General features: G+C 39.1%; 1 protein-coding gene and 1 long non-coding RNA gene across 2 annotated transcripts in view; one reads left to right on the forward strand and one right to left on the reverse strand.

Moving 5' to 3' along the window:
- GUCY2C (guanylate cyclase 2C) overlaps positions 1-27,076 on the reverse strand; it is a 55,594-nt gene that overhangs the window by 17,683 nt on the left and 10,835 nt on the right. The window contains exons 3-17 of the mRNA XM_077783136.2: positions 26,248-26,315; positions 24,148-24,363; positions 21,640-21,761; positions 20,676-20,772; positions 17,842-17,971; positions 16,488-16,623; positions 14,690-14,775; positions 14,138-14,249; positions 10,729-10,810; positions 8,337-8,442; positions 7,738-7,800; positions 7,112-7,183; positions 6,068-6,172; positions 4,805-4,891; positions 501-633 (exon numbers count right to left, since the gene is read on the reverse strand). Coding sequence (XP_077639262.1) covers positions 501-633; positions 4,805-4,891; positions 6,068-6,172; positions 7,112-7,183; positions 7,738-7,800; positions 8,337-8,442; positions 10,729-10,810; positions 14,138-14,249; positions 14,690-14,775; positions 16,488-16,623; positions 17,842-17,971; positions 20,676-20,772; positions 21,640-21,761; positions 24,148-24,363; positions 26,248-26,315 — 1,615 coding nt within the window. The remainder of the gene's footprint in view (positions 1-500; positions 634-4,804; positions 4,892-6,067; positions 6,173-7,111; positions 7,184-7,737; positions 7,801-8,336; positions 8,443-10,728; positions 10,811-14,137; positions 14,250-14,689; positions 14,776-16,487; positions 16,624-17,841; positions 17,972-20,675; positions 20,773-21,639; positions 21,762-24,147; positions 24,364-26,247; positions 26,316-27,076) is intronic.
- Positions 185-24,172, forward strand: LOC146763501 (uncharacterized). Its single transcript, XR_014952229.1, has 3 exons — positions 185-621; positions 1,386-1,510; positions 18,981-24,172. It is a non-coding gene; the product is annotated as an uncharacterized LOC146763501 (long non-coding RNA).

Genomic DNA, 27,076 nt, shown 5'->3' on the forward strand with positions numbered 1-27,076 from the left:
TGAAATTTCTAACTAAGGGATAAGAAACAGAGTTCTCATTGCATATCAATATGGCTTTTTTCAATGATTATCAAAGTCATGTATGTTACTGTTTTAAATTATATTACAGAGCACTGTGGTAACACATATCTAATCAATTACAAGATTTATGGTAAATTAACTAATTTTTTTCTTTTCAGCAGTACTACTGCTGAAAAGAGCTGTCTGCATGAAGGAATTGGATACTGAAAATGTTTCTTACATCTCAACCACAAGGAAATCTCTGTATCTAAACTAAAAGCTGAATATTCATCTTTCCTTCGTTCTCACACTGCCTGCTAGTAATTCTTCCATTGTGTTATTGAAGTTAAAAGGATATAATTGCTGCTATAATATGAATCAAAGTTGCATTGTTTTGTACTGTGTACAAGATGTAATTAGACCCTACTGGTCTATGAAGATAAGAAAATTCCATTGGGTTGGAAACAGTGAAGGAGAGTCCAGTTGGGCATTTTTTTTACCTTTCCTTGGAGGCAGAATTGAATTACAGCCAAAATCAGTGATCTTCACAACCATGCGATTGTCTACTACACAGTTTGTGGATTTGAGTCGACCATGGACTTCAGTTTTGCTTGAGTGCAGGTAAGACATCCCCTGTGGTTGAGAATAAAAGAGACAGAAAGCACAATGACTTCAGTTTTGCTTGAGTGCAGGTAAGACATCCCCTGTGGTTGAGAATAAAAGAGACAGAAAACACAATGACATAGGAGACACTCAGATGTTACCGGACTCAAACAAGAACGTGAATATTAGCTGTGCAAGTAATTAGATGGACTTCATCTGCAATGGATATGCATAAATCACAATTCCCTGTCATATTATTATTTTACAAAGGAGACTTTCCAAGGTCTTAGGAACAGTCAATATTAAAAAATGAGGAAGTGGGTGATGTCATGGGAGGCCATTCTTACTCTTAGTTAACAACAATCTGACATAGCATCTTGGTTTTGTCAATATTGGAACAATATTTCCTTAAGTAATTAAGGAAATTTATTTCTTCCCACAAAATTTTTCATTTCACTTGCAATAAATGTTTTTTGGTAAATTTAATATAGATTTATTGGAATGTCACACAAAGAAGTGCTTCCAATTACACTTTCATCCAACAGACACAAGAAGTGTGAGAGGAATTGCTCTTTATGTCTGTATTGTCTTTGAAGATTACCATACACCAGAAATGTTTTCTGAAACATTGCAGCAGATCCTCTAACTGCAAAGCAGAGGGCTCCAGAGCAGTCAATGCAGAGAGTGTCAGATGATGCATTAGGGGTTAGATCAGACAGAGGATCAGACTAGACAGACATAAAGGTCTCTGCTGACCTGACTGTTTATGGTTTTCTCTGTAGAAGACAATACATGCCAGCTGTCAATGAGCAAAACTTGAAGCAAGCATGAGGCCTGGCCAATGCAGTTTCGTCTTTATTTCCTGAGATTCAGACTCCTGACTCAGAACACACAGAGGCATACAGAGGTGTGTATCTTGCCCCTTTTTACTCATTGCCTGTAAATTATCTGATCTAGTCTAAGACACTCAAATACGGTGCAATACATGAGAAGGGCCTAGCACTGAGGCACAGCAGGAAAAGAACATTATTAAGTGGGTGTCAACTGAAGAAGGGAGTAGTTATGCTAATTTGTACCCTCTTTCTATTATTTATTCTGTTTCATCTCACTCTTCTGAACAACTTAAACTCACACCTACTTATAACCTACTGCTGGTTGTTCTTCTTCCTATAGTCCTCTTTTCTTCGTGCTTGGTATATGAAGTGCAACCTCTATATCCTGTGGATGCTAGAACATATATGTCATATCTGTTCACTTTCTTCTCTGAATGATCTTCCACTTAGGCTCCTACATGTATAGCTCATCCTTTTGTATAACTGGTAGATAGAATCTCATCAGGGTTACCATGGCTCATGTGGTCATGATACACTGTATGAATTGTTGTGTTTTCTTTTCAAATACGGGGTTACTCATAATTGGGAATGGATCAGCAAATGCTACAAGAGATCACTGAGATACAAGCTGAGTTTTGGGCAGAGCAGATATATGTTTGAGACACAAGCAGCCTGCAAAAGATGCAGTCTCTGGAGAATGTTGTTGGACTGGTTATCCTGGACCTATCTAGACCATGCCAAATTTACAAAGATTGTGTGCACACTATACCAAGGAACACACTTCTTGATTAAGCAGCCTTTTAGCATTCAGCCCTGATGACACTACCCAGATGTTTTGCCTGATTTAGGCCCTGTTTCCTCTAGCAACTCCTTCTTACAGCTCCTGCTTTCATTAGCCACAAAATATTCCCATTACTGCAGCAGAATTCTCAATTAGTATCAGCATCAAATGACAGGCAGAGGTAATTTAGATTTCCTTACCCCAAGGCTTTCTTGTTAACAATTCTGGAGGCAAAGGTCTTGTAAATGTACCTGATAAAATTTCCCTCTTTCCTCCCCACTATCCTATGCACCTACCTGAAAACATAGAACTTACTAAAAACGCACAATGTGATTTTCAAAATTTATAATGACTTTCAGTACAATAGTTCCAAATATTTGTGCATTCTTGTAACCTTTGCTCTGGAGCTCTGCAGCTTTAGTTCCTACTGACAAACCTTTTCCTGGCACAATGCAAGAATATTACAACCCCTTGCACAATATCCTACAGCAGTCACTTATTTAATAAACAGTATTGCAACAACAGTGTATGCACTAATAACTACAAGGCTTGATTACTGCAATTCCCTCTCAGTGACCTTTCATCAGAACTCTTTTGTCACATGGCCAAATCCATGTAGTTACGAGGTGGTCCCATCAATCCAAGAGGCAGCTACAATAGCAAAAAGGAAAGAAAAAAATGGAGGGTCGGGAAGTGAACAGAGAATATTTAGGGTTTCCTCTTTGGCCACCCCACCTTCTCTGTTGAACTAGAGACTGCTCCAAGAATAGTCATCACTTGGCTGTTTGCTCTAGGGAATACAGGTGACCCAACCTTTGTTCAGAAACAGATGCAGCAGCTTCTTGTGAAAGCATAGTACAAAGAGTGTTTGGGCCATGGTAAAAACAGAGTTTATGAAAGTGGTGGTGTGGAAAGGGAGAAGCATCTTCAAAAGGAAGGCAAAGGAACTGCTACACCTGGTCATAAGTATTTTTATAGCCTGGAGAGCTGCAGCTGGACTTGAAAGGATAGATACTGAGATGAGAGGAACTGGAGTTGAGAAGCCATGAAATTACTTCTTTAAAAAGAGAAGCCATTCAAGTAAATATGGACAGGGTGCTTGAAGGTTTAGAAGATAGGGTTTGGAAAAAGCAATGCTAGAATTTCATGGAAATGTGTAGGTCCCAGAAGCTTCAGCATAGTATCAAGTCAAGGAATAGGAGAGGTTGTCAGATCATCCAAACGACAGTAATTTTCCTGATGTTCCTAGGTACGTATACGTTTTCATGAAGAGTTTGTGAACCATCTCTACTGACACAGCTAATAATGCTCAGGAGCCATGCCATGGATGCTATGTGCCAATCCATCCTCAGTTGCCATGTCCCCTTTACCAATGGTGCAGCAAATTACTGGCTGTGCAGTCTCAGTATGAATGCAGTCATTGGGCATTTGGTCACTCCCTTCAGAGGGACTGGGATTTCTCTTTCCTCATAAAAGGAGACAGCACTAATCATTATTTTCTAAGGAAACATCTGAAGGTGATCTGAAGGTGTAAAGGGTTAAAAAATACCCTGGGTTTTGAGGAGGAAGGGAAACTCCTCAGTTGCTATTTTAAATGAAATTAACTGAACATTAACTGAACTTGAAATCATTAACAAGGCCAACAAACTATGACAATTTGGATTAAGGGGGCTCTAATAAAGCACAAGATTTTCAATATCTCTTTAGAACAGACACAGTGGAGTCATTCATTGTGAAGACCAAATCTGAACTGGTGCATATAGGGAAACAGGAGGACCATCCAACTGCAAACCACCAATAGGAAGAGGAGAGCAGCTGAGCACTAGCAAAAAGACAGAGGGGATTCTCAACACTGTCTGTAGAGGTATAATGAATTATTATACCAGTAAATTACAAAAGGTCCTTACCTACTAGCTAAACAGTTATAAGTCTCTAATGAAGAAGTTCCAGAATTTCCTTTACTGTGCATATTCATTTTTCCTACCACAAGGATCTAAAAAGCAAAGATCTGTTGAAAGCTACTGAAAATCAGCCTTGGTTTATGTACAAGATTAATTTTTTTCCCCTCTCAAACTGCTTGAAATGAATAGCTGTAGTGAGAAATGAGTGTGTCTCACGCTAGTGAGAAAATCAGGATGGTACATAAACAGTTTGTTTAGAAAAAGTTGATCCCCTCTCTGGATATATATTAGAATATTTCTATGACTTGAAAAAATACAGTTTTGCTCTGTAAGCTTTACCTGAGGCGACAAAGCAGTGTGTTTTGCAGAGCTTATGACTGCATAAGCCCTACTTATCAGAGCCACTGGTCAGCAGATTGTAACTCTCTGATCTTTGGTCCACATTTCTTTGGGGTATAGTTCATTTGTTTATTTATAAGTAGCCCCAGGCCAGTTCTGGCCCCTATTTCCTCCTGCAGTCTGAAAGCCACTGGCTTCTCCTGCCTTGGATATCTGTCCCCAGAGGAGAGCAGACTGGAAGGGCATACAGCTCTAGGATAGAAGACCTTGAGAGCTGTGAGCCTCAGAGGATCAGTTTTGCAGGCAGGACAGGTTGATTTACATTGCACTGTCAGCAGTTCACTTACCTTGGCAATATCATACATGACGGAGATTTTAAATTCCCAGTCCATGAATGTGCCATCAGGGTAGGATATTTTATCATTTAAAACATCCTGTCAAGAAAATAAAAGTTTTTCAGGGAAAAAGCAGAAGATGAGATATGGGTATACAAATTACATGCCTTTCAAACAGCAACTTTGTTTTTTGTAGAGAGTACATGCACTAGAACAGAAGTTGACTTTAAAAATAGGGAATATTAAATATATATTAAGTTTACACAGAGCTAGAAAAGTGGGGACTACAGAAGAGTTTCTGCAATTAAAAATAGATTGTGAAGTTGATTTTCAAAACAAATTTTTAATAACACAAAATAGCTGAGAAACAAATGGTCAAGTTGTGCAAGAGGAAAGGAGGGGATTTGCCATGTTTTATGCTCACAGTCCATTTCCTACCAATTTGCTCCTAGCCTTACAAGTTCAAAGTAAACTGTTGTTTTATCTTTGCCTGACAGTCATTTACAGTTCTTTCAGCCACAATGACATCCATTGATAAAGGTAAACTTCCATGAGTATGCCAGTTTACCAGAAAATAACTTAGAGAACAATTATTTTGCTGCCTTGCTGTGAGTTTGTTCCAGAAACCAGTGCTACTCATGATAGTCTTTGTATGATCAAGAGACAATATATGCCCTCAGAAGAGCTGATGATTATCACTTCATGATTAGCACTGAAATAATATTGGTAGCAACAAACTATAAATCTTTCCATCAAAAGGTTGATGCTGCAACTTTTGCCAGCATCAATTTACTATTTCTTTTTATAAACAAAAATTGTGTTGTTTTCCCTTATAATGCAGATTTTGCCATTTTCCTCCAATACTAATATAGAATATATTATTTTTTCTGTCCTTGCAAACTCTGTGGTACACAAAAACATCAACAGAGACAACAGCTACAGATTGGGAAATGAAGAAAAAGTTATATCCTATATGCTTCCAATAGGGGACACAATACAAATACAGTCTGTTACTGTGGCCTGGGCCTTTACTTTTCTTTGGCTCCCCCACACCTCATCCTCTTGCTGCTGAGAAGCTTCAAAGTGACACAGCAGAACCTGGGCAGGGATGGAGAGGGCCAAGCAAGAGAGAGGAAACTTAGATTCAGAAACCTGCCACCTCTTGCTCAGTCCATGGCTGCTGCATGAGGGTCAAAGACACAGAGGTGGGGATTTCTTTTCTTACTTTGAAATTTGCTAATTTGGGGATAGAAAGAGACCCTTAAAATCCTTTACCCGCAGAGAACCTCTTTCGCAGTATTCAATCACGCCAAAGATCATGGTGTCTATCTTCACAGTGCCATAGAACTTGGTCAGGTTGTAATAATCAATCTGTAGGAGCTGGAGCAGAGACATTTAATCTGTTTTTAAAAGCAGTCATTTTTAGTATGGAAACATAGGACATGGATATTTGTGTGACATGGCTTTTTATCTCAGGCCCTGATAAAATGTATGAGTTTCCCTTAAACCAGAGTGTACTAAGGCACTGAGTGAAGTACTTGAAGACATTTGTCATTCCAGAATCTTCTGGACTGGGGAGATAAGAGTGGCTGCTGTTGGATACTGCAAGTAAATTCCAGAGCCCACTGCAGTATCTATTATTGCCTCTCTATCAAAGCTCCCAGCTGACCAGAATAGCCATTATGAGTGACAGAATGATGTGAATCATTCAGTAAATGAGAAAGTAATAAAAATTTAATGATGCTGCATGATATTATGGAGTTTGTTCATTTAAATAGACAACTGTCGTTTACTTTGAGGTATTTTTAGACTTTATTGAATTCACAATATAGCAGTGTTGTGTAATAGGAAAACCATTCAAAAAAAGATGCAGTACTGCAGCCAAATTAATCTCCCATGTTGAAAGAGTCTGTGTGGCAGCAGAGAGTAACTTATATTTAAAGAGCTGCACTTGGCATTCAATAATAAGATTTAACTGCAGCATTCCACTACTGATGAATTTGTATGATATGAGCCAAAAGAGTACAGTGCCGTTTAGCATCAGCTATAAAAATTTATTAAGTAAGGCCATATGACAGCACATTAATTACTTCATTCATCCTCAGCTTGGCTGGCACACAATTCAGACTCTGAAGTGGTGATGAGATCACATAACAAAGATAAAGTTCATCAAGCAATATCCTTTGAGGAACTCATTACCTGTCCACCTCACAAACATGCACAAGCATATGGCTGTTGGAGTTGACAGTGGAAAGCAATGACTTCACTCACAGACTCCATCCCACCCTGGTGTGTCCAGTTCCTATGTGCAACAGTTACCTTGTTCAGTTCTATTTTTTGCTTCTCTGAGAAATTACCATCACTGTTTTTGAGATCCTTTAGGATCACCACCTGAAGGAAAAATACCAGTGGGGAAAAAATCATAGGTTTAGTACAACAGCAATTCATCTTTCTTTTCCAATAAATGTCCATACAAAGAAATAACTTCAGGAACACCTGCCTACTGCTTCACTGTTAGAGTTTCAGTTAATCAGCTAATAAATACTGGAGCTATATTTTCTTCAAGGGATTTAAATCCATCAATTGTGCAGATTTTAACTCAACAAGAATATACCTCAATCAGGCAGATAGCTCTACTGAATGCACAAGAATTGCCATGTAAATGGCCTGTCCTCCATTAGCATATTCACCTCTTCAGTACCAAAATGTAGCAGATTTCTGGTCCCTATGTTTATGCTTCTGTACTCCTGGGCTAGGGGTTCATGTAGTCTAATATTTAGCCTTCTGTCAGAAAACAAAATACATAGCAGCTGATAGGGAACAAACAGCTTACTCCTTCCATAAGGACTAACCATTTTGCAAGGTCAGGGGAAGTAGAACGACCTCCTCCAAAAAGTGCCCTCCTAAAGGTGAGGAAGGGAGCATGGACACTGCAGTCAGGTTACCTTCTTGTCATACTTGCCCTGGCGCAGTCTCTGGGTGGTGTCACGTCTCTTATCTTCATCAATCTGAGAACAAAGAAGAATAATTAACTTGCAATTATCACCTAGTCCTCACTTGACAGGTCCAGAGAGATTAGTAATGTCTGTGTGTGCCACACAGAGAAGCATAAACCTCTCTCTCTAGGGAGGGTCACTACATGCCGCAGAAATTGTGGGATATCTATGCCACTCCCAGGCCCTCCACCTGCTGTTTTCATGCTATTACAGAGGCATAACAAAGCACGGGGAAATAATTTGTAACAGAGACTGGAAGTCAATACCCAGCCCATTCCCCCATCATAAGTTGAGCTTTACTGATGGGAACGGGTGTATTCTATTAGGAAGCAATAGATGGGGAATAATCTCTCTTTCTTCAATACAACAAGTGTGGGTAAAACAAAACAAAACAAAACCAAAACAAAACAAAACAAAACAAAAGGTAACAGGTCCTAGTCCTACCAGAGCCAAAGGGTGCTGTAGTCAGAACATTTCAAAACTCTAGCATTGATTGTCATTAGTAGACAGAATCCAAGATCCATCTTTGGACACTGTGCTTCTCTTACCTTCAAACTAATTTGACTTGTCTCATTGGTCTCTAGAGGCAAGATTTCCTCAGGTGGTATATGGGACCATTTTTTCCACCGGCGCTCATTATCTCTCCTGTACTTCCTAAAACAAGAGATGTCCTTTGAGATATCCTCCCAGTTAGCCAAAATCCACAACAGAAGATTAGGACAGGGAAGCCTCTAGTGTAACACAAGGATGGTGTGACAGGCTGATGAGACTTGAGAACAAGCCCTGTGGCTCCCATCCAGTTTTCCAGTTTGAGGATACTCTTTAATTCTTCTAGCTTTGGGAAAGCCTAAATGCTCATTCATTCTGTAGCAGAACAGAACAAATCTAGCAGAACAACTGCTAGGCAATTGCCAGAGTCTCAGGGGTGGTCAGAAGAATTTAAAACATAAAGGACCATCTGGATTTTATATAGTTTTCTCCTCCATGTTATTAAATATACTTGGAAGAGAGGTCCCACAAACAAATGCATACCAAAGGAAGTCCTGCTATCAACAGTGGATAGTAAGAACTGCTGTGAATACAATGCCAGGACAGGAGGTGCTGAGTGATGAGGTGCCTTTTTGTGGGTGACCCTTGTATTCTGCATATTTTGTAAAAATGACGGACAAGTTCTTGGAAATGGGAGAAAGAAACTGCTGTCTCCCCTGCAAAAATTCAGAGCAAGTATTGTCTTAGAGAAAACCTACAAGATAGCTAGTGCTCATCAAATTATCTCCTTACTTGTGCATGTCTTTCCTCTACTAAAAAACTCCACAGGACTGACTGGGGAGTTTGCAGGAGAATCCTAACACGCTGATAAGTGCTGGCAAATGCTCCAAATGGTAGAACCCATACTACTGACTAACAACACAAATATTCCCTTGTTCACTACATTTGTTAGCATATATATTTGCATAAGAAAAGGAAGATCAACAATTGCAGTAAAAGCTGTTTTTCTCTGTTCTACCTTGTAAAGTCTGTCTGCATGTCATTAGGATGCACTACAGTTCAAACTGGTATCAGCTGGTGATTAAGAATATATCAAACTGAATTAAAATCTACTAGGTCCAATATTTAGTTACATGTTTTTCAGGACTTGGAGTTTTTACTTTGCAGTCAGAACTTCACAGGTAGCTGTGGAATAGTTCAAGTGTCCTAGAAACTTAGGAGATAAAGAACAAATAATGAGGAATTTTGTTGATTTTCATAGGAATTTTTCTTCTTTGCTTGTTAGGGGACAATCTTTGGTAGCAATTATATTTGAGAAGTTTACTATTATTTTGACACTAAAAGTGAAAGTTTTATTCTAAAAAATTCTCACAAAATTCTTCTGTATTTGATGCTTGGGAATATCACAATGATATGTATACAATAATAATCTAATAATCTAAAGAGAATCTTTAGATTTTACGCATCTGCAAATATGGAGAAGTATAGAAAAATCTTTTGTAAGTCCATACATTTGTTTATTAATTTTCATAGGCATTGCAAACTTCACTGTCTGTTTATATGTTAGTGCTCAGATGTGACAATTATTAACTCCTACATATCTTTGGTACAATTGGATGTGTAAGAGTTGTGTATCTTTGTTTTTTCCCCTGTTTTAGTTAGCAAGGCAGATTGGTCTACTCAAAAAAAGAAAGCCTGAGTAGCATCTGTTTCTAATAAACTTTTCTTAAGATCCAATTTTCTTGCTTTTTCTGAAGTTCTCTGATATATAACAAAGATATAGATTGAAAATGGAGGCACAGGTAAGATTTTTTTTTTTTTTAAGATTAAAGAAAATCCTATACTTTGGAACTGTGGTGGGATTTCTTCCATCAAAAGGAGGCATCAATGATTTATGTTTCTGCCTTTTCCATAATGATAGAGCTGGACTTTAAATGCTGCATGAAATTCCAAGCTGTTAGAAAAAATTTTATGCAGGATGTTGGACTGAGTTGAAGGAATGGGTCCATGCAATGAAAACATCAAAACCTTACGGTATTTTGACTCCTACAGTGTCTCAAGAGAAATACCACATTCTAGACTGAACTTTCATGTCACCAATACATTCAAGAAATGTAAGTGAATCCCAAAAAAGCCAAAGATGGGTAGTAAAGTGGAAGTATTCTGAAGACTGGTCTGAGACTTATATTTCTGTGTATGTATAGGAGTCAGAGCTTTTTAGCAGATGCAAGAACACTGATCCTTGCTGCATCTTCTCCCTTGATTATTAACCTGTCATAACAACACCATGGATGCAAGCACTACTTGGCATATACCAGAGTTAACACTAGGGAAACCACACAGGTCTGTAAGCTAAGCTAATGAATGGCTTTTCAAGGAGAGATCAAAGGCATTGTCCTAGTGGGAAAACTCTTCAAAGACAAACAAACAGAAAGCCAAAGGGGTTGGTACCTTAGAATCAGCAAAGAGATGATCAGAACTAGAATCACAATTCCCGTCAGTGTAAAGACAGCAATAGTCAAGATGTGTGGGCCTGCAGAAAAGAAAAAATGAAAGATAAACAATTTCATAGAGGATGCTGAAAAACAATATTGTATTTAAGAAATTACTCTCACACACATATGCAAATCACAGTAGCTGACCAAGGATACTTTTTGGTCACATCCAAATTGAGAGGCTTTGATAAAGTCCAGCACTGCCTTGAGATGACACTTTCCTCTTTCTATGTGGGATGAAGCATGACCCAGAGAAGTGCAGTCTTCCATCCCCACCTGAGGCATGGGCAATCTGTGCGGACACCCAGGCAATGATGCTACTGTATGGCCTGTACTCTTCAGTAAGAAATAAATATCCTATAGAGGGAAATTTATCTGGTGGAAGCACAAAGCCAGTAAAGTGTCCTTGGAAGCTGCCAGGAGCCAAACAGTTTGAAAATCATGTTGTTCAGGCATCTGAGGACTTAGATCCAAAAACCAGAGAGCAAACAAGGGTTCTAATCCTGAGCAGGTAGACAGGATGAACAAGGCTGGGAACTGACTAAGGTTTTAGTGTTGATTGTCTTACTGCGCAAAAGCAAACTGAAGCCTCTCTCGTGTCTGTTCTTGGAACTCAGGGGTCCTGGGAAGGAAAGTTGGCAGCCACCAACTTCCTTTGAAGAATAACAGGTCATTATCACAGAGCTTCAGCTGGTGGTCACATGTCCAGAGTGAACCTACTTTATTGAACAAGTGTCTCAGGCAAAAAAGGCCAAGGACAATCCCGTTTTGCAGATTGCCACGTTGATTAAGGACAGTAAAAGAGCTGAAATATTCAGCCTTACTAAGGCTAATATATTTCTGTTTGTGGACACAGACAGAAAAAACCAGAAAAATGGTCAAGTGTAAAAATTAGTAAATAAATAAGAATCAAATTTACACATACTAGTTGCCCTCAGAACCAAGCTGCAGTTGAGGAAGGATTTTTAACATACCGATTTTTGTGCCTGCATCTGACATTGGATTCAGTTTATGAACTCCTCTGGATTTTGGACCCAGATTTCTGCTTTGATTTTTCCTGTTCTGGGTATCACATCTCCCCATCTTCTTTCAGAATGTTCAGTAGGGCCTCTTTCATTATGTCTAAGGACCTCACGGTAATTTAGTATTTGTCTGATGCTCTCTGATGAAAACCATCAATACTATCGTTCTCCTCCACACCACTATAGTTAAGTCACCACTATAAAATGAGAGATAAATGAGAATGGGCAAAGAAATTTTGCATTAAAATTGTCTGAAACTTCAGATTTGTGAATTGTGGCATGCAGCTTCAATAAACAGATTACAGTTTCCCATGGAAGTGCTGCGGGGCCATAATTTTCCTTTCCTGAGGTTCTGTTGCCATCTTCTGGCTCTTAGTTTTACAACAGGCAGAGAGAGACATTAACTGCTCCTCTGAAACCAGAAAGGTTTGTCTATTGAAGAATGATCTTATCCATGTTTAGAATGAGGGTTAAAACTAACTGAATAAGGGGAAAATATGGATAAGCCCCTTTTTTTCACCGAATACTAGGAGGAAGGTAGGCAGCAGAATTGGGTCAGCTGTTCTCAGTTACAGCTTAGGAAGAAGCAGGGCTCTGGTTGTCTGTGCTGTTCACCTACCTAGAGGAAAAATATATATTCCAGGATGGAAAGTTTTGACTGGCTTTAGCAAGGCACAGTGATTACTTAAACTTTGACCATTCTCCTTTTTGGGGGAATATATTTATTTAGAATCACAGTGAAGGAAGGTGGTTTTTTTTTAAATGTGAAAACAAAATAATCAAGTGCCTTTGTGTGGCAGTTTCACTTTAGTTTAATATGGCTTGGCCACAGTGTCAGGCTTTAGTTAAGCACTAGATGTTAAGCTACTGACATTTGTAGACATTGGCTTTCTGCAATTCTCTTTCCCCCTTGTGCAGCAGCTTCAAACAAGGACAATTTCAGATCCACTGACAACACAGCGTGTTATGGGGCCCAAGGGATGGATGAGAATGGGACTGGAGCAACATCAAGAAGACAGCAGCCAGAAAGCACAAAGCTCATGGAGCTGGTACAGGGAGACCTTGTGGCTGATGTGTGCAGTGTTGCCGTCTCTGCACAGACAGCATTCATGGTCATTCCAAGGGAGACCAGAGATTTGACCAGAGAAGAAAAATGAAAGCTCCACTGAAATCCCTCTGCTTTTCTCAGAACTAACTTGAGTCTTATCAAAGCTGCTGCCTCCCTCCTCCTGATAATTCCCATAGGTTCCTGGCAATAAGCCACTACTCTGCCTCTCATGAGTGATAAAGCCTAATTTGAGGGCATCTGATTTACTTTACTGCTGGATAAAATGTTTAAATTTTACCACCTTATTGTGAATAGACTCAGTTAGCAGAAAGTTTTTATCTCTCCAGTTATGCTTTGCCTATTCCCTAATGGAGACAAGCAATACAGCAAATTAATGGGACACCTTTAGCAGAGACTTAACAGCAGCATCTCTGGATTCTCACTGATGGAATGACTCAGGTGAACACTAATCCACTGTGCACTAACCCTTGCAATTACTGCCACTGCAATAATTTTTATTCTGCATATCATACCCTGAAGTATATGCCCTTTCATTGCCAATCACCATGTGGCAGCAGTCTTAAAGGGGGAAATAATCTCAGTCTGATCAGACTGCCAAGGCTGTACTCTGTTATGCTAAATAACAAGGGACTTCATCTATTCTATCCAGGAGTCACCAAAACCTCAATAGTAAAGAAGGTGGTGATTTCTGAGATATTGGATTTAAAGTTTGGGTGTAAATAGAGCCATAACCTAGTTTCTCATGGTCTTTCTTCAAAGAGTCAGCTCTTCTCAAAGCCCCCTGAATTTGCACAGTGCTGTGTCCTCTCCCCAGTTCCCTACAAGGATAAAGTGGCAAGCAGAAGCCATCATGCTCCATCAGATACAGAAATGCAGAGTCAGATAACTCATCATAACCTTAATTCTGCAGCCTTTCCTAAACAGTGTTTCAAGCAGTTCGCACAACTACCATTTTCTAGTGAAGATTATTCATTTGGGGGTGACTTCTTCCAAAATACCCCATGGTATTTCCCATGATCACTGGTACACTACTGAGTTTTCAAGAGACTTAGTATCAGCACCAAAACAGAAATAAAGGTTTTGAACTGGACTGGAGGTAGAGAACATGGAGGGAATGAGGCAGGAGAAGGAAAGATGCTGTTCTGCACCCAGCTCCAAGTATCACTGGCAGGAGGCAGTGTGAAGGTAGCATGCTGGCTCACACAGCAGGTGGGTCTCAGGACTGTGTGACTTGTCTTCAAAGAGGTAGGTGGTAGGTGTAATGGATGTCTCACCAGTGCCTGGAGTATCACTGGGCAGCTTGTGGTTCTTCCAAATAAAATCCGGACTGTTAGTCGCCTTGCATGTGTCATTGCTTTGAGTGTTGAAATACAGAAGAGGTTTGAACTACGAATGGGAGGAGGGAAGAAATGCAGTCAGCAGCTGTGTTCTCCTCTCTTTTGTCCCTTGCTTCAGACTACCCTTAATAAATGTATTGCCCAAATTCAAATTAATTTTCCTGCTACAGTGGTGCATTTCTCAGTGTAGCCATATCTTTGGCTGCTATATTCTTTCTCATTCCTCCCCTCTCTCTGAAAATAAATTTACCAATCCCACAAAATACCAGCTGCACTTCACTTACTGAATCACCAGATTACATCAATCCTGCATCAATCCTGTCAGTCTCCCGCACACCTCACATGACCCCCCTTCTGGCACTCACAGAATGCCTTGGCACTCCACCACTCCCGCTGCAGCTATTTTCATCATTCTTATGCAATAGTACAGGGCATTCTGTTTCTCCTTTCATATATAAGGTCAAACAGTTGCACCCTACACATACGTACATAATTTGCAGTCTGTGATGTATACAGCACAGTCAGATTGGTATCAATGTCTCCAAATTCATCTAGAGTCACAGGACCCACTACACCTGCAGACAAAAGGAATTAGAGAGCTTGCATTTTCAGAAACACAAATATGGGGCAGGAAGGATGAGATAAGTAAAAGGATTTCTGAGACTTAGGATACTTCTTCATGTCTGTGCTAGATACGTATCAGCTCAGTGTGGTGCTTTTAACTTTTCTTTTAATACCGCACTACACTTTATCTACAAAATCCAATAAAAAGTGTTGAACTGACAGCACTGAAGAGGAAAGTCTCCCTCTAGCTACAACAAAATATATTTGTCAGATTTCTTCAGCATACCAAGAATGTCAGAATCGCCTCCCTCGCCATTTTGGAAGTGAGAAGAAAATAGTCTGTTTCCACCTGCAGTTTGAATCTATCAGCAGTAAAGGAAATACAAGGATACTTTCATTCCCTTTATTCTTTTGAAAGCTCTAGTAATAATGTTTTAAGCACATTATTTTTGCCTTTAGCCTCCTCCCTCTGTAGTCAGCAAACGTGCACTTGAACAATTGAGAACTGCCTGTGTAGCACATTACAAGTATTTTAAGGTGGAACTTCCCAAATCCCTCAGCACAGCTTGATTTTGCTTCCATGAAATCAGTTGCTTCAACATGAGCACAAGCTTAGCCAATATCCACCACTCCTAAAAGTCTTGCCTTCATTTTCCACTTTTTTTATAAGGGGATTTTTTGATCAGTTTCAGATTGTGCTTTTGCTGTTGTTGATGATGACTTGTTTTATTTCTCCTAAGTTCACTGTCAGCATTATTTTAATTCAGCAATTCCCTTCTTCCTTTTCACCTCATAAACTGATGCTAACCTTTTCATGGTCCACCTCTTTAATATCAAAACAATTATTCTATGAAATCCCTACTGTACCAGACTCCATCACAAGAAAATAATGAAGATGATTCAACACCTATCACTTTCAGAATTTTTTTTTTAACTAAACCTATAAATTATGATGAGCATTACAGTGCTGTATTTTGGATTAGTAAAAATTTCTGTGCAACTTAACTTTCAAATTTTAACAGACATGATGAGTTTACTGACATTCAGAAATGGATGCTGTCTCCAGGAGGAATTAGTAAATTATATTTTGTTAGGTATTGGATACCATGATTATAGCAAAGATAAGCCTGCAACCTTTCCCATCTTAGGAAAATCTGGTAAACTTCCACACACATACTTGCTGAATGTAGGTGGGGCATATAGCTTTCAGTCATCACTTTGGTACAGATCTCTGATATGAACAACTGGACTATACTCCCAGGGAGATAATGTTTTCACTTCTTTGCATAGGTTTTGCCTCTGTCTTTTCCTAATGACTGAATTTTGTGATTTTAAGCCCATGGCCTACAAAACAAAAGTCCACCAGTGCTAGACAACTTGTGAGAGGAACAAGAAAGTTGACTAAGAAGAGCCAACCCACTGTCAGCTGGCCTACACACCCACACTGCAGGCACCCAGGCCTATATGGCTTTGTAAACTCGAAAAGGTTGAAACTACTTCATTAAAGCTCAGCCAAGTGACTTCAGAGTAATTTTGAACATCAAATACTGAAAATAACATCCTTGTAAAAATTATATAGAAAGAAAAAAGTCTGGGAATAAAACTCATTGAAAGGCTTGGACTTGTTTAGTGTAGAGGTGACTTGTCCTAAGAGTGTTTAAAATCAAATTTCTTTCCCGTCATCAATTCAGTGAACACTGCAAAGGATGGTACTTTTTTTTACCTTCAAAAGTGGTATTTCGGAATTCATGGATTAAATTGAAAGGTGACATTGGGCTCTGTGAGACAACAAATTTCTTGACACTATAGCCAAACAGCAACACTGCATTAAAATAGCCAGCAAGAAAGTCATCTTCCATCTAGAACAAAAGAAAATAAAAAATGGCTGAGAGTTCATGTTTCTGCCATAAAGCTATAATAACTTTGATTGGCTCCATTTGGCAGAAACTCCAGCATAGAACACCAGAATCTGCTGAACACTGAGTGAGTAGATGGCCAGTGCCACATGAGTGTTCTCATTTCAAAAAAGAAAGGTAAAGAAAATATATTTTTGATGTATGAAGACAGGAAGGTGCTGAAAACTTAAAAGAGGCCAATGTAAAAGTCTGGTGCAAAGGATTCAAGAAATCCTACATGGTAGGTTCTTGGCAGTTCTGCTTTGCTCAGAATGTCCCAAAGATCCTGGCATTGGATTAGAGTTTCTGTGCAGATGATTCAGTGTGGTGCCAGAAAGTTTGGGCTTCCCAGTGGTCACAGCTCAGGGGCAAGGAGCTGTGCCAGAATTTCCAGCAGCCTGCCAAAGACCTGGCACCCAAAAAGCATTGAGTCCCAGGCTGGGGGATCTAGAAGCCCTATAAACCCAGCCAGAAGCTTCAGGCTTCCTGCTGGAGAGCCGGAGCTCAAAGCCACAAATCCTGGGAGAAACTCTACATAAAGGACCTGGTTCCTGGGCAGATGGCAGGAGTATCAGTTTCACTAAACAAATACAGCATTTCCATAGGTTCTGCTTTTCTGGAAATTAAAAAAAAAAAAAAAAAAAAAAAAAAAAAAATTATTTCCTATGGAAAACAAAAAGGTTCCTGATTTTGTAGCTTATCTGGAAAGCCACTGGAAAGAAACTGTAATGGAAGTCATCTCTTAGATATATCTGCACAGACAAATTAGCCAAAAAATATTAGTTCTGAACTTTCCATGCTTACATCTCAATTACACATATAGATCTTTCTTGAGTGATGCCTTGCAGCTATGTGTAAGAGTGTCAGTCACTCAGATATGGAGTGGGAAAAGCATGTGCCAGTAAGTCTCCCTCCCTCCCGTGAATAGGAGACTTGAAGAACAAATTAAAAGTTTGAGTTGAACTTCACAAAGCAGGAATATGACATCCTGCAGATTTGCCTTATGATATTATATTTTGACATCATTACATCAGGACAAAATACCATCCTGCAATAATATAAAGAGGTACCAGCTTAGAAGCATGATGGGGATGATTACAGCTGCATTTTTAGTTTTTGTTTCCTCACACATGAACAGGAACAAACCAAATGCAATAATCATATATAGAACAGCATTCTTACCAGGATGTTGTCCTCCATCTCTATGTAGTCTTTAATTACAGTATTATAGCTGTAATTAGCTGGTGGCAGAGTCAGGACAAGCACATTGTGCATGTAATCAGCTGAGATGTTCTTCTTGAAGTACACGTTACTGCAAAACAAAGCACAAGAACCCCATCAACACTGAACAACAGGGACTGTGGTATCCATAACAATCACTCACTTGTTCCAAACAGCAGTGTTATTTAACAGGTTAAAATAGTAGTTCTAAAAATAAAATTTCATCATGCACACAACTCTTTATATTATTCATTCCCTGATGCTAGCTTTTGTGCCTAAATATATTAAAAGGTAATATCAAGGAGATCTGTCAATATGACACTCAAAGGTTGTTGTGAACTATGATTATTGTAACTGCTTGTTTTCTGCCCTGTTTATTTCCTCTTTTTTTTTTCAAGCAGAGTTTATGTTTACTAAAACTCAGTTTCTCCTTGGAATCCACAACACTGCAATCGTAGTTTCTTCATGTTACTGTGCCTGTTTCTGAGCTCTTCTGCACTTTTTTTGCTTGTTCTGCTAATTTTGATATTTCCTGCTAGAATTGAGCACAGCAGGAGTTGCACTAAAAGCATTTAACAGGAGGAAATGAAACAATCACAGAGGCGCAGAGAGCAGATTATTGATTCATTTGTTTAATTCAGTGAGATAGGAAAATTAAAGAAAACTGTGTCAACTTGAAAAGTCTGCTAAAACAAGCAGAAGATGTTGTAGTTTTCAGGTGTCTTTGGTTTCATCACCCTCACGAGCCAGATAGAAGTGCTTCACAGACTGGCCACGACCAGATTCATATGTTAAAGAAGAATTTAGGAATAGATATTAGTGTCAGCTGGCAGGATCTGTCAGTGACTATGGCTAGATTGATAGAAAATAATTGTGAGAGCCTTCTCTCATTATTCATGCTTGATCATCCTTTTATTTTGTCAGTCAATACTGACTGACAATCAGTACTGACTTTTTGGAGACCATAGACTCTGCTCCATGGCGCTCTGATTGGATTCTTACACCAGAGCCCTGTCCCTGCCCTTTCTCTGAACCTTCTGACTTTTACAATGCACTTTTCACCCTAAAGAATTTCAAAATTTTCATTTTTTTTCATCCAGGCTTGGACTGAATTAGCCAGTTGAAAAGGAAGCCTCACTAAACTCCACCAGACTGGATAATCCTCCAACATCTCACCCCTCTTGAGGAAGGCTCAAAGACTGTGTTTGTGTCCTGCTTGCCAGACAGCTCAGAGCTGAAGAAAATTTAAATCTTATAATTTTTTCAGAGACACTTTACTCCTGGAGAAGTATGGGACTTTGCCTATTCTCCCTCCTACAGCTTGAGTTTTCATCTAATACATCTGTCTGTACTTTGAGTTTTTTAAAGAAGAATAATGTGATTTAAGATACTCAGCAAAATAAGGGGTCTATAGAAAGTTTAAGAAGGCCAGCATATAAAAAAGCCTGTGGCAGGTGGGTATATCAGAAGGATGGATATCACAGCAAAGACTCTCCTAATCACCCTCACATATTGTATTGCAACAATTATACCTACAACACCAGTGTTAAAGAACTCACATACCCAGTTCCCATTGTGCATTTGCAAAGAAACAGGAGCTGAGGCCAGTTGCCTCAGGAAAAGCAAATGGGGATTCCTAGTGCCTGGATAAAACCGTGGAATGTGAAAGTTCCTAGAGGCACTTCTGAAAAATAGATATGGTGAACCTGAAAATGTACAGGATGGAGAAGATCCTGTTAAAACCTGAACAGGATCCAGTTTGAAACCAAAGGTTAAATCGCTGAAATCATTAACCCAGAGTTTCTCAGAACTGACCTGCTATGGTCAGCTTTAGGCACAAGAGCTGGGAAGTCCCACTGGCCCTAGAAGTTAATGGAATCTTTTTGCTACACCAACAGTGCAATAACATCAAGGCATGGGAACACACATTTGCCTTGCAATCATCCATCCATCCATCCATCCATCCATCCATCCATCCATCCATCCATCCCACCAGCACTGCCTCAGGCAATTATCTTCCTCCCTTACTGTGACTTGCTATGTCAACTGGGACTATACCCAGTTTAGGTATCTATTTAGCTGTACCCATGTAATCTCTGCTATGTCACTTAAGTTTAGGGCCAGAGATGAGCTCTCAGTCCTCATATACAGCCAAGGCTTTCGAGGATACCATTGGTAAAGCAAATTTATGTCAGACATCTTTGATAAAGAGTTTTGTTAAGAGGAAATTAAACAATAGAAAACTTAGATTTGTTAAGAAACTTCTCTGAGAAGTTATGTTTCTGTGGTTATAAAGATGTTGAAGAGATGGTTATAAAGTGCAAGAGTTATAAACTGGGAGAACAGTTATATCACATAAATAATTTAAAAATTGAATAAATGGAGTCTAGAAAAATAAACCATAAGTCCTATTTACATAATTGTCTGGTTGGGCAGAGTGTATGAAAAATGTACCGTATCTCAAATAGACCATATTTCATGACCATTTTGACTTTGGACTCTGTGCTTCTTTCATGGTTTCCTGTACTGAGGAGCCCAGAGGAAGACATGAAACCTACCTGCTCTGTTGCTGCCTCAGAAAAATATTATACGAACCAAAAGGGATTTTGTAGAGGATGTGCCATGAATTAAATACTATGCGCACTATTTAAATGGCAAGACATGAGGAAAGATGGCAATAGAAAACATTTTGTGAAAGACCATTTCAACAAATCAGTTCCACTCAGATTATTTCCATTACCTATATCCACCAGCAAATTGCAGAGAAAAGAAGAAAAGCAAAGGTGATACTTTACTTGAAGAGATCTATCAAGATGATAACGATGTCATTATCCACCTTCTCCGTCCCTAGGTCTGAGCCGATGTCCTCTGGAGAGCCACACATGATGATCACTACAGAATGGGCAAAAATGGAAACAGATAGGTGAGATTTAAAGACAAGAAGAAGATGTTTGCCTGCTCCCCCATATTTGAGCAGCAGGCAGTAGAGCAATTCTGGGTTAAGACACATTATCTGTGCTGTACTGGGGCCCAGGCATAGAACTCCAGCCTCTCTGCAGTAAAACCAGGATATCTGAGGGGAAGTGGTAAAAGGTCCTTCAACACCTGCACCATTTTCTGCCTGACTGCACCAGAGCACTACCATTATCTCACTCAAATAAGCATTAGGAGTTGTGGTGCCGTAACAGCTACTCAATATAAACATTTCTAGGTTAAATGGTCTTCAAGTAATGATTCCATTAGCTTGCTTTGTCTCACACTCACTTGGCCTGCTGATGCCAGGTGCTTAGTCTTAGGAGAAGATAAAGTATTTATTCATTCATTTTTCTAGTTTAGATGAATCATTTCCAGAAGTGCCCCTTGATGTCAAAATGAGGTCCATAAATGTACCAGGGCTGCAAACACATGAATGGTAGAGAGCTTGCAGTATCTATATTCTTGTAGAATTTAAAGCCCTTCTTAGAGAAGTTGTGATCCCTGGATTTCTTAATCACTCACAAAAAAGAGCTTGTGCCTAGATGGGATAATATACCCCAAAAGCTCTCAGGAATCAGGATATTCCCCCATATTTTATGAGGATGAAAAGAGGAATCTAGGAACTTTGTGCCATTTTATCTTTACATCCATGAAAAATGGTATATCTTTGTTTACACCATCTCTGGTGAAAGGCTTTCCATAAAACCTAACTAAGGGATGGGTTTGAGTTCCTTGGAAAACTAACTCACTTGTAGGGACAGTGCAGCCTCAACCCCTCCTTACCATTGCTTTTCCGGTTTGGATTTTTCACAGTTTTTTTAAGCAGCTCTGGAGTTCTTAAAATATCCTTGAACTTGAGTTTTTCAGAGAACTCTGTGATTCCAGCATCTAAAGCATTCATGTACCTGGCACAAGGGAGCAAAGATACTGTCAGGAAATTGCTTACTCCTCACATTTTCCTAAATCAACTACAGTGCAAGATGGGCTGTTCAGAGCACACAAGAGTGTTTATAAGCTTGTATGAAAACTTTTCTGCAACAATAAAAGTGAAAGAATCAATACATGTCACAAAAGATGCAGAAATGCTTGGAAAGTCAACCACAGGTATTTGAGCATGGTTATAGAAAGAGTGGATTTGGACAATGCAATGATCTAATAAGACAACTAAGAAAAAAAAAGTCAGAGATATGAGGAAACGGCAGGAAGTGAGACTCACAGGAGGCAGAGCCAGGACACTCTGCTATTTAAGATATCAGTGGTAATGTAAGAAGGAACATGTGAAGGTTCAAAGGACTAAAGAGGAACTACAGAAAGAACTGAGATAAAAACAACACATGTACCTTGACTGTGAGAGAAGTAAAGGAAGAAAAGCAGCAACAAAAAAACATAAACAGAATCACTTAAAACTAGAAGGGAAAAATGAGCTTAGCAAAAAAAGCAAGCAAGTAAACTTTGTTAAAAGATTAAGGAAAAACAGTCATCTCCTGAATTTTACTCTTGCTTCAATATGGTATTTCTGAGAAGAGATATTCTATCTGAAATAAAGGTAATGCAGAGGGGAAACCAAAAGAACTTTCTTTGTTTTCAAACTACGTAACCTTTGATCTACCAGCACTGAGATCTCAGTCCTATGAGCTACTAAATAACTTTTGCTTCCTTTTTTTTTTTTTTTTTTCCTTCAGGAACAGAATCATTAACCGCTAATTTACAGAAACATATGCATATTTGAAACATAACCTGATTTTGCTATCACTGTGGGTATTAATTTATTTTTATATGTATATGGGGAAAACCAATTAGCTCATGCAGTAATACTTGTGCTTTAGAGAAAATGGATCTTTTTAAATTATACTTCAAAAACCTTCATGTTGACAGTTTCTATTAAGGCAAGATGAGATGCATGGTTCCAACTAAATTAGGATGAAAAGTGGGCAGAGATACAAAATTAATTTTTTTTGTTGTTAATTCAATAATAAAGGGACTTTAACAATTCTGAAATCATAAATAAGGTCCTGGTCAGAAGCATTAAAAAAAGTGAAATAAGAAACACTTGGAAAGGTCAGAAATAACTTCCATGCAATTATTTCACTGAAAGGTATGAAACCTGCAGAATTAAAGGGATTTAGCTGAAGTGTGTGTAGTGAATTGGCAATTACAGCTGCAAACATGGAGGTGTAGGAATTGTAATAAGAAATGAACCAAGTGCACTGATATTTAAAAACATCAAAGAGAGGTGATCATAGCAATTACATCATGTGATCAAGTTGCTATCTATACTGAGAAAGAAGAAGGAAAAAATAAAATTCCATAAATACCTACAGAAGAGTTAAATGGAGATCAGGTTTTAGGTCTCCTAATTCAGAAAAAATTCTTTTAATTCTGTATCCAAAATATTCCATAAGTATATGCTTCTATCAATCTGAAGCAAATGCAGTCATAAATTTCGCTTAGAATTCTGCAAGTCTCTCAGGTTATGAATTAGAAATACATATAATTGTTATTTCCATGAACTCTTTGCTACCTCTCTGCTACGTTTACAAAATTAGTAGGAGAAATTAGATTTTTTTTAATTAATCAGCTTTTTATATCCCAAAGTTGGAAAAAAAAAATCAAAGCAGCAGACACACACACATGAGCTGAAAGTTAAATAAGACTAAAAAATAGAAAAATAATTCTAAATACTGGTATATTGAAGAGTCTATTTGTCTAAAAGCAGCCTTTGTTTTCAGGCAAGGAGAAAACCCAGCATTTCTGAGAATAAAACACAACCTGATGTTTCAGGTCACAAAATGAAAGCTGTCTCCTTTGCTCCAAACTAATGAGAATATAGCTTAAACTCTGCAATCACTGGGGTAATTTTGAAGAAATATAAAGTTTGAGCTTTGGAAATAGTGCCTACAGATTGAAGCCATTAATGCAGAGAAACATTTTAAGAGTTTAGTAAGACCCCTGCCCTAAAAAGGCATTTATAGGGAGCCTGTGGAGGAGCCTCTCATGTCACACTATTTATATTAAGAAGGCTGTAAACAAGTATTTTCATCACAGATGACATGTGGGCTATGTTGTCCAAAGGAAAAGCAAAGGCTTGCAAATATTTAAAATAGACTGAGAGAAACAGTCAGGTAAGTGCTACAACTGAAAGCTACAATTCATCTTTTCCTTCTCTCATTCCTTGGTAATAGTAAGGCACCTCCTAAAGTGTAGGACTGAGAGAATACTTTGCAGAAATCATGTCTGAGGGTGGAGACTGCATTTATCAAGAGCTGGGTCAGAGGTGGATCCAGATCTTACCAGAGGCAGGCCTCTGAGGTTTCAGTTCTCTTGTAAATGTAGACAGATTCCCAGGTCGTGGTTTTGAATGGCAGCCCAGAATGTCTCCAAAAATGATAGAAGAATTGGTTCAGTTTCCTGGCTGGGGTCAGAAGGCGGGTTAGGTTTTCTTTGTAGTCACAGGACAGACCAAAACTCCCTACAGAGATCAGAGGCAGGCTCAGTATTGTTTCAAGTCTGAAGAAAGAGATAAGAGACAAGTCTGAACAGATTGCTGTTGCACCAAGGCAGCTACTGATTTCCATCCTCACCTCCCTCTCCTCTTGTGCCCTGAGTTAGTTTAACACAATTTGAACCTGAACTAGAAGGCTCCTCAAGAACACAAGCAAATTTCAAGTCTGTATTGGTACCAAAAACCCAGTTGAACTGCTCTAGGCATCTTCTCACACAGTCCCCGTTACCCCTGCCCTTTTGGGTACCACACACCATTTCAGTCCCAAGGGTTGTGACAGGAGTCCAAAGGCTCAAGACAGGCTTCTGCTACCTGGCTGCCATTACCATGGGATGGATTTAATCACTTTATTGAGACAGCGCTGCAGGGTGACAGCTTCTTGCCATCAAAAAAGCTTTACTTCTACAATTCAAAGGAAAAATCTTTTTTGTTTAACAAAAGAGTATTTTAGGACCTGTGCAATAGCAGCAGTCAGGGAGAAAAAATTAAGGCAACCCTTTGCTGACAAGGTATTTGTAAAACAAAGATCATTTTATACACAGAGACAGTAAGCTTTTAAGGACAAAAGTATATTCTTGGATGCTGCGATGTTATCAGACTAAACTCAAAATGTTCTTGCTCTTGTATGTTGTTTTCTTATCACAGAGAATTTTGTCTGCAAAAACTATGGCAGTAAGAGTTTTTTGCATTATTGTGACAAAATTTTATTTTCCAGGTAACGTTCACTTCCCCAATTACAGGGGTTTTACTTATTGCAATAGAAACAGATGATGTAATAGAAATAGATGATGTAATAAAAAATGACAGGGAGAGTATTTCTCTAATTAAACAGGCTTTTTTTTTTTTTTCTGACAAACTTAGAAGAGAATAGATTATTTCAGTTAAAAGGGACCTACAAAAATCATACAGTCCTGACTACTTCAGGACTGACCAAAAGCTACAGCATGTTATTCATAGAAACATAGCATGGTTTGAGTTGGAAGGGTCCTTAAAGATCATCTCATTACAAACCCCCTGCCATGGACAGGGACATCTTCCACTAGAGCACTTACTAACTGCATTGTCCAAATGCCTTTTAAACATGACAAGCTTAAGGTATGATTCATCTCTTGAGGAAGCCTGTGCCAGTGTTTGGCCATGCTTCTGCTAAAAACACGTTTCCTAATGTCCAACCTATACACACAGCTTTGAATCATTCCCACTTGTCTTGTTGCTGAATCCTAGGAAGAAGAGATCAGCACCTCCCTCTATACTTGCCATCTCAGGAAGCTGTAGAAAGCAACAAGTTCTCCCCTCAATCTCCTTTTCTCCAAACTAGATAAACCCAGTGCCCTCAGCTCCTCACAGGACAAGCCTTACAGCCCTTTCACCAGCTTTATAAGCATTCAAAGACCTTCACATCTTTCTGGAACTGTGGGTCCCAGAACTACACACAGTGCTCACAGTGAGGCCACACCACTGCTGAGTACGGTGGGATAATCCCCTCTCCTGACCAGCTGGTGATGCTGTGCCTGATGCACCCCTGGGTAGGGTTTGCCCTCTGTGCTGCCTGGGCACACTGCTGACTCTGGGGGTGCCAACCAGCACCCCCCAGATCCCTTTCTGCAAGGCTGCTCTCCAGCTGCTCCTCAATCAATCATTCAACTTATTGTCAGGAATTAGAAGTTTCCCTACTAAAGCTTTATCCATGGGCTTTGGAAGGGGATTTTTTTCCACCTACCAAACAGAGTGGCTATGAATAAAAGTCTTACTGCCTTGACTGTAGACCTCGAGGTGTCTCCTGTACTCTAAACACCAGTGTCTCTGCAGGTTTGCTGCTCACAAAACAACTTCATTCAGCAGCTGACATCTTTAACATCACAATATAAGGGGGAAGAATTGGTACTTACGAGACCATTTGGTAGGTGGCATAAGTGCAAGCTGGTCCTATGACAGCACAGCCAAGTGTGCCAGAATCCTGCAAGGAATCAAAAAGGGTTATTTGGGATAAAGCAGAGGAGTGGCAGAGAGAGGAGGATGGGAGAATGAAGAAAATTGTAGGATATGAGGAGTCACAGATTTTACCTAGCAAAAGCAAGAGAAGAAAAAAAAAGTTTAAAGTTTAAAAGAACAAACATAAAGGAGAGGAGGAAAAAATACCACAGAAAGACAAAAAAAGATAGAGTACACCATTTGTTAAGACACAGACAGCAAGTAAGGATTAAAATATTATTACAGTTGTGCATTTGAAATTGCACCCCAGAAGAGTTTGCACTTGATGAAGACAGGGTGGTTGCTATTACAAGGTCCTGTGTATCAGAAAAATTATTAAATAAGTGCATATGAAACTACTATTTTAAAAAATCCTTCCATGACCATCAAATGAGACCTGACCTGTATCTTTGTGTGTCATGAGGGACAATTTCTTAACAAAGCCTAAGAGCATGGTCATAGATTAGTAGACTTGAAAATTTCCATTGGATTGACCAGAGGTGTGAAAATCCTCAGAAACTCAGGTACTTGTAATGCACTGATTTTAACTAAAGCTTTTCCTCATATTAAAGTATTCACATAGTTTCTCTCACGTGACTTCTGTGACTTCTAGTGAGAAGTAAGCACTTCATCTTTGCCCTTTGGGCATAGTTCCATACCATTTCATTTGTAACAGTGACAGCCTAATGATTTCTCTGCCCATGTCCCCATCCTCACCACAGCTCTTTCTTTTGTGTATTGTGTAAA

This window comes from Lonchura striata, chromosome 1A, assembly GCF_050655825.1.
Source record: "Lonchura striata isolate lonStrDom1 chromosome 1A, ASM5065582v1, whole genome shotgun sequence".
Taxonomy (NCBI): domain Eukaryota; kingdom Metazoa; phylum Chordata; class Aves; order Passeriformes; family Estrildidae; genus Lonchura; species Lonchura striata.